The following is a 15,000-nucleotide window of genomic DNA, read 5'->3' as shown; positions in this document are numbered from 1 at the left end:
CAACATCTCGCAATAATGTCTGTGAACTAATTCGCGAAAATATATGTTCGCGAAAATAACAGCCTATACAGACTACTAGTATACAGAAGGTCATGAGAAGATTATGCCGTCGAATGAAAAGGCAGAGCGGTTGGAAGGAAGAGTCCGATGTAGAATAATTATGTGTACAACGGTAGTATCATGAATGGATGGAATAAGAATTGGTTTGTGAACTGTGGAGAGATATTGTCATAGCCGTCTCAAGGATAAGGGAGCAGAGAATAAACAAGACTGCGTGTAGTGTCATTATTGCGCTGACCTTAGAGATTGAAACGACAGGTATGAACTGTTTCCAGGCACAGTTATGTTTAACATGACAGCAAGCTTCTATATTAAACTACCTTGTATAGGTAGTAATCTCCAATATGCACGGTAGCTATGTACCGGTACTTAGTGTATTGACGCCTGTTGTGGAGAGTTTAGAGTAAGAAGGACTTAGAGGATTCCGACTTCAGAGCACTGTAACTTATGGCTGCCATAACTGGGGGGCTTCCAACGAAGAATATAATTTTAAGCACTTTCAGTGGGTTATGCAATGAGCCAGGTCCGTGCGTTGCTACGTCAGTGTATAATGATCCTTTTTTAGACACACTTGAATCGGGGAAGGAACATTGAAAGCATCAACTGTCTGAGTACTAACTCTGAGTAGAAATAAGCAGAATAAGTCAAGTGGTTTTTATTTATAGGACGACATTTCGATATTCACAATATCTCCGACTAATCACTTTCGAAAACTTGAAATGATCTTCTGCACATTTTGTCGTTATTTTGTTTGTCTGAAAGTGGTTGGGTTGGGAACATGGTGCTCGAAACCGGTGAAAAACCTTCCGGTAGTTGACTTGGTTGCCATCCATTCTTGGAATAAGACGACGGCTCTCTCTTATTTTTGCTTTCCTGTCGGGGCACTCAAATTTCAGATTTAAAGATTTCAATGGCCCAAACGGTCTACATGTGATTGTACCAGACAAAAAAAAAAAAGTCGTCGAGCCCTGATGTATTCGTGGGCTTCTTCAGACGGTGAACCAACAGCTGACTTATAGTTTTGATATTTGCTATACCAAACGCTGGTAGCAATATTCAGTAATTCTGAAGTATATTTTAAGATAGTCAGGCAGATAGTCATTGGTACTTTCTGCTGCTCGTGCCCGAAGACTTGACCAGTCGATCCTCTGCTTGCTCCACCGACCTCTTGCAATGATACAGCTGGATGGCCTTCAACGTATAGGCTACATATTAACTGCCGCTGAACCAGATAGTTTCTATTTTATGATGATGATGATAATAATAATAATAATAATGATAATAATAATAATAATAATAATGATAATAATAATAATAATAATAATAATAATAATAATAATAATAATAATAATAATAATAATAATAATAGGAATAGGCCCTTATTATCATTATTATTATTATTACTACTACTACTGCTACTATTAGTACTACTACTATAATCATTATCATCATACTGCTACTAGTACTACTACTTCCTCTACTTCTGTATACTACTATTATCATTCCATGGCGCATTGCTTGCGGACGAATATGGACCAAAACTCCTTGATATGTAAAACGTTGAGTGGAAACTAATGCAGATCCTGCATGCGTCTGTAGCAGCCATTGAGTTTTGAGTGCCTGGCGTCTCCGTTGCTATCGAATAAAAGTGGAGGAATATTAAGAGCCTACACTTTCGAGGTCTTTGGATGTCACCTTTGGAAGACTCTACATGCTTATCATTGCTACAATAAGGGTACAGTTTACCATTGGGAGCAGTGATTTAAAATATGTTAGAGATATCATATTGGATGGATGCATATTTATGTGTAGGCCAGTTGTATCATAAAACATCCTACCATACACACATTTCGTAGTAAAGCCTAAAACATAAAGAGTTATATGTAATACTATTTTCCCAATTAAACCATAGACTGTAGACGGTTGAGTCTGGAAACATTCTAACTATTGCTCACACTTTGTATATTATTTAACAATACTTAGCATTGATTGCACTGATTCAAATTGTTCCATTGGTTGTTTCTATCCCTAACTCACTTTCTACAACTATTTTGTAGCACTAGAGGTGGGTTTTTGTTTTCATCTGCAAATAGTAAATTGTGCCTTTAAGGAGACACTATGGATTATAGGCAATATTGACGGAGACAATAATCTGTGTCTGCTTAACGTTTTGAAGAATGGTAAAGCCCATTCAATCCATGCTTTACTTATTTTCCATACATTCCCTCCCATAAGCTGGACCCAGACTTATTATACTGTATTAGTATTTTACTTAGAGAGACACTAACATGCTTATTATTGCTACAAAGTTGTGTCTTCTTTACGTTTGCAATTTACATGTAGTCCATTCAATTCATGCTTATTATACTGCTGACAATGCTTAATACACATTTTCCATACACTATTGTCATTATCTATCTATCTATCTATCTATCTATCTATCTATCTATCTATCTATCTCTATCTATCTATCTATCTATCTATCTATCTATCTGTCTGTCTATCTATCTATCTATCTATCTATCTATCTATCTATCTATGGATATAAGTGGATTTAGATATAGATATTGGCATACGACATGAAGTAATTATACTCGCTGAGTTGTTGTTTCGATATATGAATAGCCCGTAATAGCGTATATACCTGTGCTGCAGTATAGAATAGTTCTTATATATGGTGTTGAACCTATCAAGTATACAGAGATATGATAATTTCTAGTATCTTTAAAACACGGCACCCCTCAAAACTGTCATGAGAAATATTCTTTTATCCCTGCCTTTTTAATCAGTGTAAAGTATAGATATGATATTGAAATGTTTGCGGAAGGACTGTTCTTTAATTATTGTTGGTCATTTATTTTCTGTTCTTGGTATATTTGCGTACATCTGTTGGATGTGCCCTATTTGAACTGAGCCCAAATATGCACTTCCTTTTTCGTCCGTGTTTCGCTTTTCAACTTCCTGCCCCGTTCCCAGTCACAGATTCGTTGCCATGGCAACGGTTCATGATAAAGTAATTTTCGTGCCGTGACTAAGCCCCGCAGAAGAACAAAGAAGCCGTGCCAAGGCACATTTTCTGAGCCGAGAATCGCAAACGAGCGGTTTCCGTAATTCATGGTAGCCTGAAACAAACAGTCATACATAGCCACTGGCAACATGGTGATAATTGTTTAAGAAGAAGTAGAACAATCATAATTATAATGATAAGGTTAATAATAATAAACTATTATTATTATTATTATTATTATTATTATTATTATTATTATTAACAATAATAATAATAAACAGAGTAGACCTACGCGTTTCTCTCGCAGCTCAAAAAAAAAAAAAAAAAAAAAAAAAACATCATCACGGTTTTTGCAAGGACCTTAGCAGCAGTCGTACCCCCTCCCTCCCTCCCTTGCTTCCCCCTCCGATTCCGTTGTCGGTGGTTTCTCGTACGAATTATTTATTTGTAATCAGAATGGGGCAGAGTTATGGTGACATTATGCAGTTGTGTTGATGCGAATTCGATTGGAAAAATCAATTGCAATACGATAAGACAAACGCCCGCTCCTCGCACGCGTTGCTTGCTGGTTGCAGTCGATTTAGCCTGGCGATTCAGACCCTATAGTTTCTTGGCTGAGAGGCAGTCGGCTATCCCCAGATTTAATTAGGTTATGCCTGACCCCGCGGTTATTATAAAAAAGGACTGGCGGGATCGCGACGTGCTGATAGAATTCAATTTACCAAAGGCCAGCCAGTAATCACCACCTTTCCCTCCGCTGCCCTCGAGAGAGAGATACCCCGTTCACACCCAGCATTTAATTAAGAGTATAACGTCTGTTATCTCAATGCCTTCTCCAGTGAAGTGTTGTGAAAGAGGCCTCCAAAAACGCCTCTGCACAGTAGAGACTGCGTGTATTCCATACAAGTGCCAAAGTACCATGCAGCGTCGTCAACATAGATACGCAGCATTTTGTAATGTAACGTCTGTTCGTAAATACCTGAAGTTGCGAGTTTATAATTTGAAGCTGTAAGTTGCGACGATCGCGTTTTCACTTTGTCTGTAGTTTTGTCATTTCTGTGAAGCTTTAAATTAGTCTGCCCTACTTTGGCAAAAGGAAGCAAGTGACAAAAGTGACATTTCTCGTAAAAGAGCAAAATGTGTCTGTCATTTACACTGACGTCAATGGACTATCATGATGTCCTATCTAACATATCTCTCAGTAGGACGAGTGTTTCTGCATGAAATTTGGCCTGGAAGAAGAGCTCATTATGTGAATTATGAAAACATCAATAACTCAAATTCGGATGGTATGTCACTTGCTTTCTTTTGCCAAAGTAGGGCAGTAGTTTCCTCACTCTTTTTGTGGTCTCCTTCTCCAGATAGTGGTTTTGTTAATAATTAATAACATGGTTTTATTAATAATTTCTACAGGATTTTATCTTCTGCAGGTAGAACCAATATCCTGGTTTCGCATTTATGTGAAGACGATGCTAGTCATTGAACCAACCGGACGGCATGTATATAATATTATAAGCATTCATTTTGTCGGGCGCGGCACAGTGTTGAACCGTGGAGCTACATCGTTTCGTTGTAGCTCTATGGTTAAACCAGGAAGATGGGAAGAGATCTCTTCCAACCCCCCTGGTTGAACGCACAGCAAACCATCCAAAATGCGAGCAGTCACTGACCTCAAGCAACCTGCTACTTAAGACATGAAACTCATGTCCACATACATCCTTCTATCGGAGGTCGTGCTTTCTGTACACAATGGGTCATGTCTAAATGCAATGTATAAAGTTTGCATTTAACGCTGACTGCGAAACAGTATTTCTTGGTTTTGATAATAAGAACCACTTCCTATTTACAAAAAAAAAAAACACAACAACCCCAAAACCAATAACAAGACTTGAACTGCGAAATGAATTGACTGTTATTGTATTACAGCAATTACGTTAATAGGATATTCTTTGCCATCATGAATAGATGTATTTGATATACACTGTATCTCTCTCAACCATTCTGCGCGACCCACACCCACATCTACACCCACAAACACACAGTCATAATGAATATACAATAGTATTGTGCCTGTATGTGTGTGTGTGTGTGTGTGTGTGTGTGTGTGTGTGTGTGTATCTGAATGTACAAGCCCAAGCTTCATCAAGGTGGCATGTATAGTAACTATATACTTGGCATCAAACTAATATCACATGACGTTAAGATTTCTTTTTTAAAGAAATGTAAAAGGCCCCGTGATCATGTGATATATTTTGCTATAATGTATACGTGCGAACGAAAATCTGCCTATTGCTATTTGTGTTAAAAAAAACAAACAAACACACACAGACACACACAAAAAACAAAAAACAAAAAAAACACACGAATCTTGAATGAATGTAATTGTAGGACCTACTCGATTTTAAGTGCATTTTTGTTATTCCTTACCTGTGAGTGTGTTTTTTAAATAAAAATGTCGAGCACCAAAATTTTGTGAATAGTAAAAAAAAAAAAAAAAACACTTTTTTTTTTCCCGTAATATCGCACCAATGCAAGCTGTCTGGTCGACATGCAACCTGTCTGGACGTGCGTAAATCGATGCATCGCCAGAAATCGTGCAGTCCATATAACACCTCCAAGAGGCTGTACTCACTACACTATTATTACATGGCGTTGTGAAATTGGCATCGCTCATGCTGTCGCCTAGCAACGCCGAGATGCTGGAGAAAATAATGCAACGTAATGATTATGATTGCACAAGAAAAACAACAACAAACATGAGTGATTTCTTCACACATTAAATACCACTCATGGATCTTCTTTGTAATTAGGTCTTTTTCTTCACAGAAACTAAAAATAACAACAACGAAAGAAAGGACAAGAAGAGACAAAAGATGCATTTGTGTCTGTGAATCATGCATTAGCGATTTAATTTGTGTATGTATGTGTGTGTGTGATCCCCCACACTCCTTTATTATGTACGTAGATTGAGCATTTCATTAAGATAATTAGTTTCGCAAGTATAGTCTCTGCATCTGATTCCTTCTATAGCTGGGGCAAACTGGTTTGTTAGTTAATTTGTTTGTTTGTTTGTTTCTGTCCGGATTGATCATTTAGCTGTTTTCATGATGAAGTATGTGTTTTCTGATTTGTAATTAATTTTATAGACAACAAGAAACGAGGATGTCATTGCTTTCAACGAGTTTGTGTTTATTTTCTCTTCTCCCTATCCAGATCGAGTTGGGAGATTCCCCGCACTGAAGAGCAGCCAGCAGCGATTCGTTAGTGACTCTGATGGTAAACACTACCCCTGGTACGGGTGCACCACGGAAGTAGGTGTGATCGTAGGGCCAACAAACTGCTATACCGTCTGCCATCTGCGCATGAACGATAACTTTCACCCGTCGATCACGTGGGATATCCCGGTTCGGAACAGCCACGAGGTTAAGCTGACCAAACTCGCTCGCGACCAGAGTTTCACCGTCTGGCTCATCGCCAGCAACAAGACGACGGGCCAAAAGTTCGTGCTCCGCACGATAAAGTGGCGGATGCAGATCAACATCGCAGTCGACGGCCGACAGCCGCTGGGTCGGCGCGCGCACACTCATGGACCCCATCATCCAGGAGCAACCTCAGCTCCTGGAGCCGAACCAGAACGAGCTGCCACCTCCCGAAGCCCTGCGCGCACCAAACGCGAACAATGCGCAGACGTTAATATGGAGGCCGATGACTGGGCGCGAGGTTGTGATTGTGCCTCCTGTAAGCCAGTAACCAGGATAATATTGCAGAACAAAGTTGATACTGAAACGTCAACAGGTTGAAAAAAAGAAGTGTTATTTCACTGCTCGAAATATTTTTTGAAATGGGCAGAAAGCAATAATTAGGATACGTAAACCATCTGCAGCCTGGCCATTGCCTCGACTTTCATCAAATCCAACAGACCAAACGTTCCATCCAGTTTAAAAATGTTTCGATACTTTTTGGAAGCTCCATGCATGCAGAGACAGTACTTCACGTGAAAAGACAAACATCAAAATTACTTCGGACGCCCTCAACCTTCCAGTGGTTATGTGCAATCTAGCTTTCCAAGATATTTCACCCATTGTCTTTATTATGTTTGTTTCCATTTCTGAATGGTGTAAAAAAAGAAAACAGTCAACTCGTATAATGTCGCATTTTCGTGAATTATCAGTGAAGTCGGTGCAAAGTAGGCGCCGGTGACCCGACATTTTCCTCAACTCTAGTGGATGATTCAACCTGAAGTGCCTTTCAAGCTATTTTTTTTTAAAGGAACATTTTCTTCATGAATGTGTAAAAAAAAAACAATAAAAAATAGCATAATTGTCTTCAGACTGGCCTTATTTGGCCCCCATTGATTATGCAACTCGTGTACGTCACCGCCCATGTTGGACAAGTGCTCAGAATTGTAATGTCTTCCGGGTTCACATGGTATATTTGTCTGTTGAGAGAGAGAAGAGAGAGATGGAGAGAGAGAGAGAGTGTGTGTGTGTGTCTGTGTGTGTGTCTGTGTGTGAGAGAGAGAGAGAGAGAGAGAGAGATAGATAGATAGATAAATAGATAGATAGATATAGCGAGAGAAAGATAAAGTGGAGAGAGATAGAGCGATAGAAAAGGAAAGAAAGAATGACAAGAAAATTAAAGTGCCTTGCTATGTTATTTTTATGAAAATAATAATTCAGCGCGTACATAAATTGGCGCGCTCCGTAACTTCTTCTCTTTGTTTTGTGTGTGTATAAATTGATATTAAAGCAACCGTTAACTCTGAAATGACGGGTTGAAGTGACAGAACCAAACTATACTGGTTGCTAATCAAATTTTGAAGTGTCGGAAAAAGTATTAAATTCAGCAGTATGTCACTGTCACTATTCTAATTGCCTCTACTAATCTTGCTCCGAAATTGTTACTTTTGACGCTACACGGAGGTGCGTCTACTTTGACACAAAATACAGAACGACTGATTGTCGCCACAATTGCATTCCAAGATTTACACCTCGTTTCCAAACTCAGTGGATTATGAAAATGCCCATGCAAGGTGATTTTTGTTTTTCTGCTCATAGCGCAACTGTAAGTATTGATTCGTTGTAAAAATGCTGCGTGGTCTCTAAAATTGGTTCTCTTTCGCCAAGTTTTAATGTTTGTAGGATTGTGTACATGGGATGCTGCTGCTTAATAAAAATGGCGTGGTTTGTGGGACTTGGACGTGTGATATTGAACATAAAATAAAAGTCTATGACGGAAGTATATTTAAATGCCAGAACAGGTCTTTCTATATAGACTTGTAATAGACACCGACAGTATACCAGTGGAATTGTGGCTGTGTGCGTGTTTTCAGCTGTTAGCCCATGAACATCATGTAAGATAGCCATTGTTGCGCTATATCATCAGGTGCAGATGAACGAATGGAAACGATTTAGACGATGATTTTCTGGTGGGACTTCTGCGGGGACCTCTGCCAACGCAAGACGTGAAGAATTCCAGTCTATCTTCGCACAACATCGTAGTCTTGCTGCAACTGAAATTAAGAACTTCTCACTTTCAACTCGCCATGGCATTTTTTAAACCAAAGTCTGATAAGTCTGGGCACAAGGAACAATTCAACCCGTGGTGTTTGCTAGTCTGTGTTTTATCGGCACAATCAAAAGCGTCACACCGTTTCCCATGGTCAGTGGTATCATGCATAGTGCCAGCATTTTGAATGTTTTTGCAAAACAACAACAAACAAACAAACAAACAAACACAACACATATTAAATGTTGTGATCTGACGTTTAGCTGCATGTGAAGGGACCGTCGTATTCTACTCAAATTTTCAAAAATGTGATGGATCAGGAAACGATGGCATAATCCATAAAGAGACAAGAGTCGTATGAATTAAAACTGCAGACGCGAATAGCCTTCATGTATGGACACTCGTATGAAATGCGGTCTCTTTACAGCGGTCTTATTTTTTGGCCAAAATATTATGGATTGTTTTCTCGACGTTTCCAGGTTAAATCTGTATTGAAATTATGGTGCTGAATACTTTTGATTTTATAATGAGAATAAGTCTGAGTGATATTTTTACCATGTTTTTGTACGGAGTGTGTTCTATCTATGCAAACCATCCCAAGACAAGATGAATTTATGCAACATTTCCATGAACGAAATTTCAATAACATTGTATTACGTTGTGTCTTCCAGCTGATTTAGCCTTGTTAATAGAGTACCTTCTCCTTTATACCTTTATTTTCACTGTCTTACTACTATCGTTGTCAACACACCGGTCGCTGAGTTCAGGACCAGATATGACCCGGATGTAAATGAAACGACTCGTAATGATGGGATATTGCTTGACCCCGGTGTAAGATCATAACCGTCATGAACTGTTTTTTTTCGAAATCATAACCCAAAACGATTTTAGAAATACGTTTAGGTCTTGCATAGGTAGACGAATGGAAGTCATCATCGATTCACTGGTAAATATAATTTATGTTAACTTTGCGTATTTAAACGACAAAGACCTTTGTATTTGATGACGGTATATCGCTGACAGGATTGTATGTGCGGGTTGTGTCAGTTTTCCATCGACATGTAAAAATGTCCAATAACTTAACTTCTCTTCATAGTCTTCTCAATAGAACAAGAAGCCCTCCTAATTTGGAACTCTTGCTCATTGAGATGCAATGCAATTCCCAGGGGGATGCCTTTCACGAGTATAATTCTCCCTGATTGCCCTTTGAAAACTCTGATGTTCATTACGTGGGCCTATTGGCAGGACATCTTTTAGCGTTTTATACAGCAATGATGATTTCACCGTGAGCTCCAAGATATTACTGTATGTGGTTATCTAAGTGACGTCATTATCGACTGATGAATATTCAACATCTGTCTGTGACTACGTTTGTGATGTCACGTGACGCATACCAGGTATAGGCATGGCGTGTAAATGCGAGTGCGATGTGATAACAGAATGCTTCCGAACCTGATGGAGTACGATGAGCATTGCTTGATTGTAAGCTCAAATGCCTCAAGATTTGCCATGAGATGTTCGGGAATATTTTCCGAATTTCCTATGTCACGAATTCATAATCTTATTATGACGAAAGGCTGAAGATATGTCTGTGTGAAAGTCTGCATGTTTGTCGCCGATGTTCCTCTCGGTTGACGCGTGGTGAGGTGGAACCTTGCCACTACTTGTATTGATATACAGCTGTCATTCCAACATTTGCGTCAGCCATTAATGGTAATATTGTATAATAATTGTAGTTGAAATGCCTTACTTATTTGTGCATTGTTTGTGCCACATGGAACCTCATAATCACTGGCAAGAAATTCATTTGTCTCGACCCAGTCTGTCTAATTAATGTTGCGCAATGGTAGTTCGGAATCTTTCCGACTTAGTCTTCAGGGGAATTGTGTGGAAGAATGCATTCTTGTAACTTTAGTAGGGTAACGCTTGGTTTTGTGCATACACGTGACCTTTTTTTGAAGAAGGTCAGAAAAGTTAATTGTGTTTGCGACTAAATTATATAATAACAGCGAAGTAAAATATTCCGGAGTGGCTCGTAAACATTGTTTCAGTGTATAAGAGCAGTAAACTTTTTGATATTTGAATAATGGTTCGCATAAATTTTATGCGTATGGTTTCGGTCATTTTGATCCGTCGCCACGTACTTGCAATGTTAACACTTGACCCATTTCTGCCTATATAGACGCCGTTGTTTGTTTGTCTGTGTGTGTGTGTGTGTGTGTGTGTGTAGGTATGTGCGTGCTTCGATGAGATGAACATCGTATATTCTGTTTTCGTCGCTTCCAGGAAACAGACATTCGGACCGGTTATTTGGATTTGTGTCTAAGGAAGCGAGCCAGACCTCAAATAACACACTGAGTTATTAGTGAATATCTACTTGACGCGAAGGACATGTCCCACTTTTTGAAAGAAATCGAGACCTTACTGTTTCATTCGTAGGTCTATTAGTAAAAATTAATTGAGTGGGAGACAAAACCTCCAGTATATGACACTTGAGATTAGGCTGACGGGCAAGTAGCAGACAATAATTCAGTGACTGTGCATTCAAAAGTTTCATGTCCTGTCTGGTTTTCATTCCATAAGTGTGTACACACCAAGTATGCGTATGATGTGAATTTTCCAAATACATAAAATGCAGTACATTCTATTCTCCATGATAATGGTGAATTTTGTACTGCCCACGCACGCACGCACGCATACACACACACACAAACACACACACACGCACATTTCCCCACTTTATTTTGTCGCTCCTTTCCATTCCTGACCAACTAAACGTTTACATAACAACCAAGGATAAGCCTGACTCATTTGGATGACACTCTGGGTGGATTTTGTTCTTAGTCTCAAAGCTACACAAATTTTTACATCCCTCAATTGCAAGCACAATCATTTTGTCAAAGGACATCAGAAAGTACGAAATTCTAGCTTCTGCGACGAATCCTATATGCTTTTTCTTTTCACGCCAAAATAATCCGCTACGCTCCCAGCCGAAGTTGACAAAAGCATATAGAAACTTATAAGTGCTGTTGTGTCGAAATAATGACATTAGAAAATGATTTCTGATTGATTCGTTGACTCTTCTGAAGGGAATTCTTGATGTGTAGACGCAAGTCTTGTTTCGTGAGTAGTGGATGAAGGGGGGGGGGGGAATATAGTGTTGAAATTATGATAATGATCATGATTTTTGTTCAAAGCATGGAACTCGCCAACATTTTCCGACATTCCGTTTTGCATTTTGCTTTGGTAGATGGTAATGATTGTTTGCAAGTAAGCAGATCTTGAATGGACATAGGTATTTTTACTGTGAGATGTGTTATTTGATTAAACTTTAAAAAAAAAATATTTCATCATTCTGTGCTCGTCGAACACCTTAAGCGCTTTGCGGTATACGCAGTGTTTCTGATATTTTTCAATGAAATTGTAATGCACAATGTCTCATTTTTCTTTCAGAGGCAAAAATGGTGTACATTTACTGAAAGTTTGCTGAGACTTTTTCCCCCCTTTGAATGATAACTCTTTTTTTATGAATGTTCATACATTTGTGAATGATGTATTATAATTATTGTACAGTAGAAAAATCACTAGATATAGAAACCACCGTGCAATAAAACAACTTGGTGAACCCTAAATCTGTCTCTTCGTCGGTGTTGTAGTTTGTATGGCGTGCTATATAGGTGTATAGTGACGTTTGACGATTATTTTCTGAACACTTCTTTACTCTTTCTTCTGGCCTTTTTATTAACAATTTAAGATAAGAGACCACTACCATGACTACAAGGCATTCTTTAATCGGTGTTCTTTAAATTATTGTAGCGGCCTGTAATCTCACATAGGAAGTGCCCATTTCGTATCGTATAACCAACAAATATACTGTACGATTCTTAAGGGCCTCGGTTAAACACGTCTTTACCAGTACACGTGTAGACAGAAAAGAAAGACAATACAGAATATAACAGAAAATGTACAGAGCTATTTTCCGAAGGTGACGGTTCATTGTTCCTATAGGTCCAATATTCCGAGGGTTCGTTTATCCTATAATGGAATTAGGTTTGTTATTCCGAAGGTTTATTGATCCAAAAATGAAATAAAGTTCGGCATTCCGAAGGTTCGATCATCCGAAAATGAAATGTGGTTCGTTATTCCAAAGGCTCAATCATCCCAAAATGGAAAAAAAGGGTTCGTTGTTCCGAAGGTTTGTTAATCTGAAAACGAAATGAGGTTCGTATTAACCAAAGGTTCGTACTTTTTACACACCTTTTTCTCATTTCGGATTAGCAAACCTTACTTCATTTTCGGATTATAACGAACCTATACGGAACAACGAACCTTCGGAATAACGACCCAAAATGATATTCGGATTAACAACCCCTATTTCATTTTCGGATGAACGAACATCCAGGTACAGTATGAGGAATTCGTGTGTTTTGGAATGACAAAGCATACGTCATTTTGGGGTTAACGAACCTTCGGGGAATAACGAACATTATCTTTTTCACCGCGTAATCTGCGAACGCGCGACATCGATTGTCTCTCAAACCGAAGAGATTCGAAGGGACAACTACAGCGCCTTTTGAGACGAAACGCCTATTGAATGCAGACGGCTTGTGGGAAACATTTCATATTGAAAAGATAGGAAGAACCCCGTTTGCATCCAGTTGGCTACTCTATGCTCATACATGTACAGGGGAAGGTCTGAATCAAACCAGAAGGTGCAAAATCAACAAAAAGAAAGAGAGAGCGCATGACATGTAAGAAGAATAATCTACTCAGATACACCCACCAGTACATTGTATTCACATTAATCACTCAAAATAAAGAGTTAGCACACACTAAGCGCCCTTTTGATCATGCACAAAGTTGCAGGTAGTTGTATAAAATGTAAGGTCCCGTAAAGCACACATTATGCCGCTTTATCAGTTGCTCTACAAAACCGTTGTCGATAATGGATGTCTTAGGCTATTTTTCACTGTTTGCAATAATCCTTTCCTGTCGGTTCTTCACTTGTGATTCGTCACCAGCATTATTCATTGGAGAATTTAATGGCATCGTTGCAACAAAATGAGAACATTATTATAGGCTGTAGATCATTTGCCCAAATACTGAAATTGGGCCACCGTCCCGCAGGTTTTATTTATATCTACACGTGTCACGAGTAAAGCTGACGCCCATATTATTGTGTTTACTCTTCACCTTTTAACTTGGCATGAGTTCACATTTTAGTCACGATCATTAATTGTGCTACTACCACTATTGATAGCGTGGTATATGAAAGCTTTATAAATACACGTACATAATACGTCATGTAGGCCTATATATATATATATATGTGTGTGTGTGTGTGTGTGTGTGTGTGTGTGTGTGTGTGTGTGTGTGTGTGTGTGTGTGTGTGTGTGTGTGTGTGTGTGTATGAAAGTACGCTCTAAAACTGAAATGCCAAATCAACATTTTAATCATTGTCACTCCTCCAACCTTCTTGTAAATGCTAGATTTAACACTCAAAATATTAGATTTAACATTTCTGAAATATAGTTCAACATTTTGAGTGTTATATCTAACATTTAGCAAAAATTTGGAGGCGTTACAACATTCAAAATGCATCCAGTGGAAAAGGCGCTCTATAAATGTCTACTATTATTATAATTATTATTAAAATGTTGATTTACCATTTCATTCTCAGAGGAGATATAACTTTCGGTTTTGGTCAAAATTCTTCTCTATATCAATAAATAATGTAACATTCAAAGCCTGTGTTGTCATTTGGAATAAGCAGGAGACAGAAAGCACTGACAAAAAAAAAAAAAAATACGTAACAGACTCGTAATAATAAACTCGCACAGTATCGTAGAGATGTTACGAAATCAGATCAAAATTGTAAACATACGAATCAAAATATGTTACATCTAATCGTATGATATGCATTTCTATCTTAGATATAAAATATTTTTTCTTGCTTGTCAGCCGACCTTTTTTTAAATCCTTTTCCTCTCTTGAAGTGCCACCAAAAATGGGGCTGCAAAAATGTCCCCCGCCCCCCCGCCCCCATCATCAGAAACGAATTGGAAGTCCGTGTTCCCGTAAAGTCGGCCCCTCACTTTAGAAAACGAAGCGCCGCCCCTGCATTGTACATGAATTGTATATTGCGGTCTAATCAAGGAGCTACAACTAGCGTTCAAAGAAACATACATTTATAACCATGCGATTATGTTATGTCCACTTGTACAATATAGTCCAGGGAATACAATCGAGCGCAGGTTTGTGCTATACAGGGACACTGATCTGCGACGGACTTCGGTTACAACCCCCCCCCCCCCCCCCCATGATTACGTCAACTATTTGCCGTCAACATAGCACATGCAGCTTAAAAGTGTTGATCATGACTACAAAATGAGATTTTGATTTTGTTTTGATTTTCAGTAGGCCTC

At 38.7% G+C, this 15,000-nt stretch overlaps 1 protein-coding gene across 1 annotated transcript in view; it reads left to right on the top strand.

Moving 5' to 3' along the window:
- Positions 1-7,191, top strand: part of LOC139737514 (protein FAM78B-like) — a 47,399-nt gene extending 40,208 nt beyond the window's left edge. The window contains 3 exon segments of the mRNA XM_071648184.1: positions 6,281-6,296; positions 6,298-6,648; positions 6,650-7,191. Coding sequence (XP_071504285.1) covers positions 6,281-6,296; positions 6,298-6,648; positions 6,650-6,817 — 535 coding nt within the window. The 3' untranslated portion in view covers positions 6,818-7,191.
- The last annotated feature ends 7,809 nt before the right edge of the window (positions 7,192-15,000 follow it).

Source organism: Diadema antillarum, unplaced genomic scaffold (genome assembly GCF_040938485.1).
Source record: "Diadema antillarum isolate AM-2024a unplaced genomic scaffold, OU_Dant_1.0 seq00000694_RagTag, whole genome shotgun sequence".
Taxonomy (NCBI): Eukaryota; Metazoa; Echinodermata; class Echinoidea; order Diadematoida; family Diadematidae; genus Diadema; species Diadema antillarum.
This window is presented reverse-complemented; position numbering and strand designations above follow the sequence as displayed.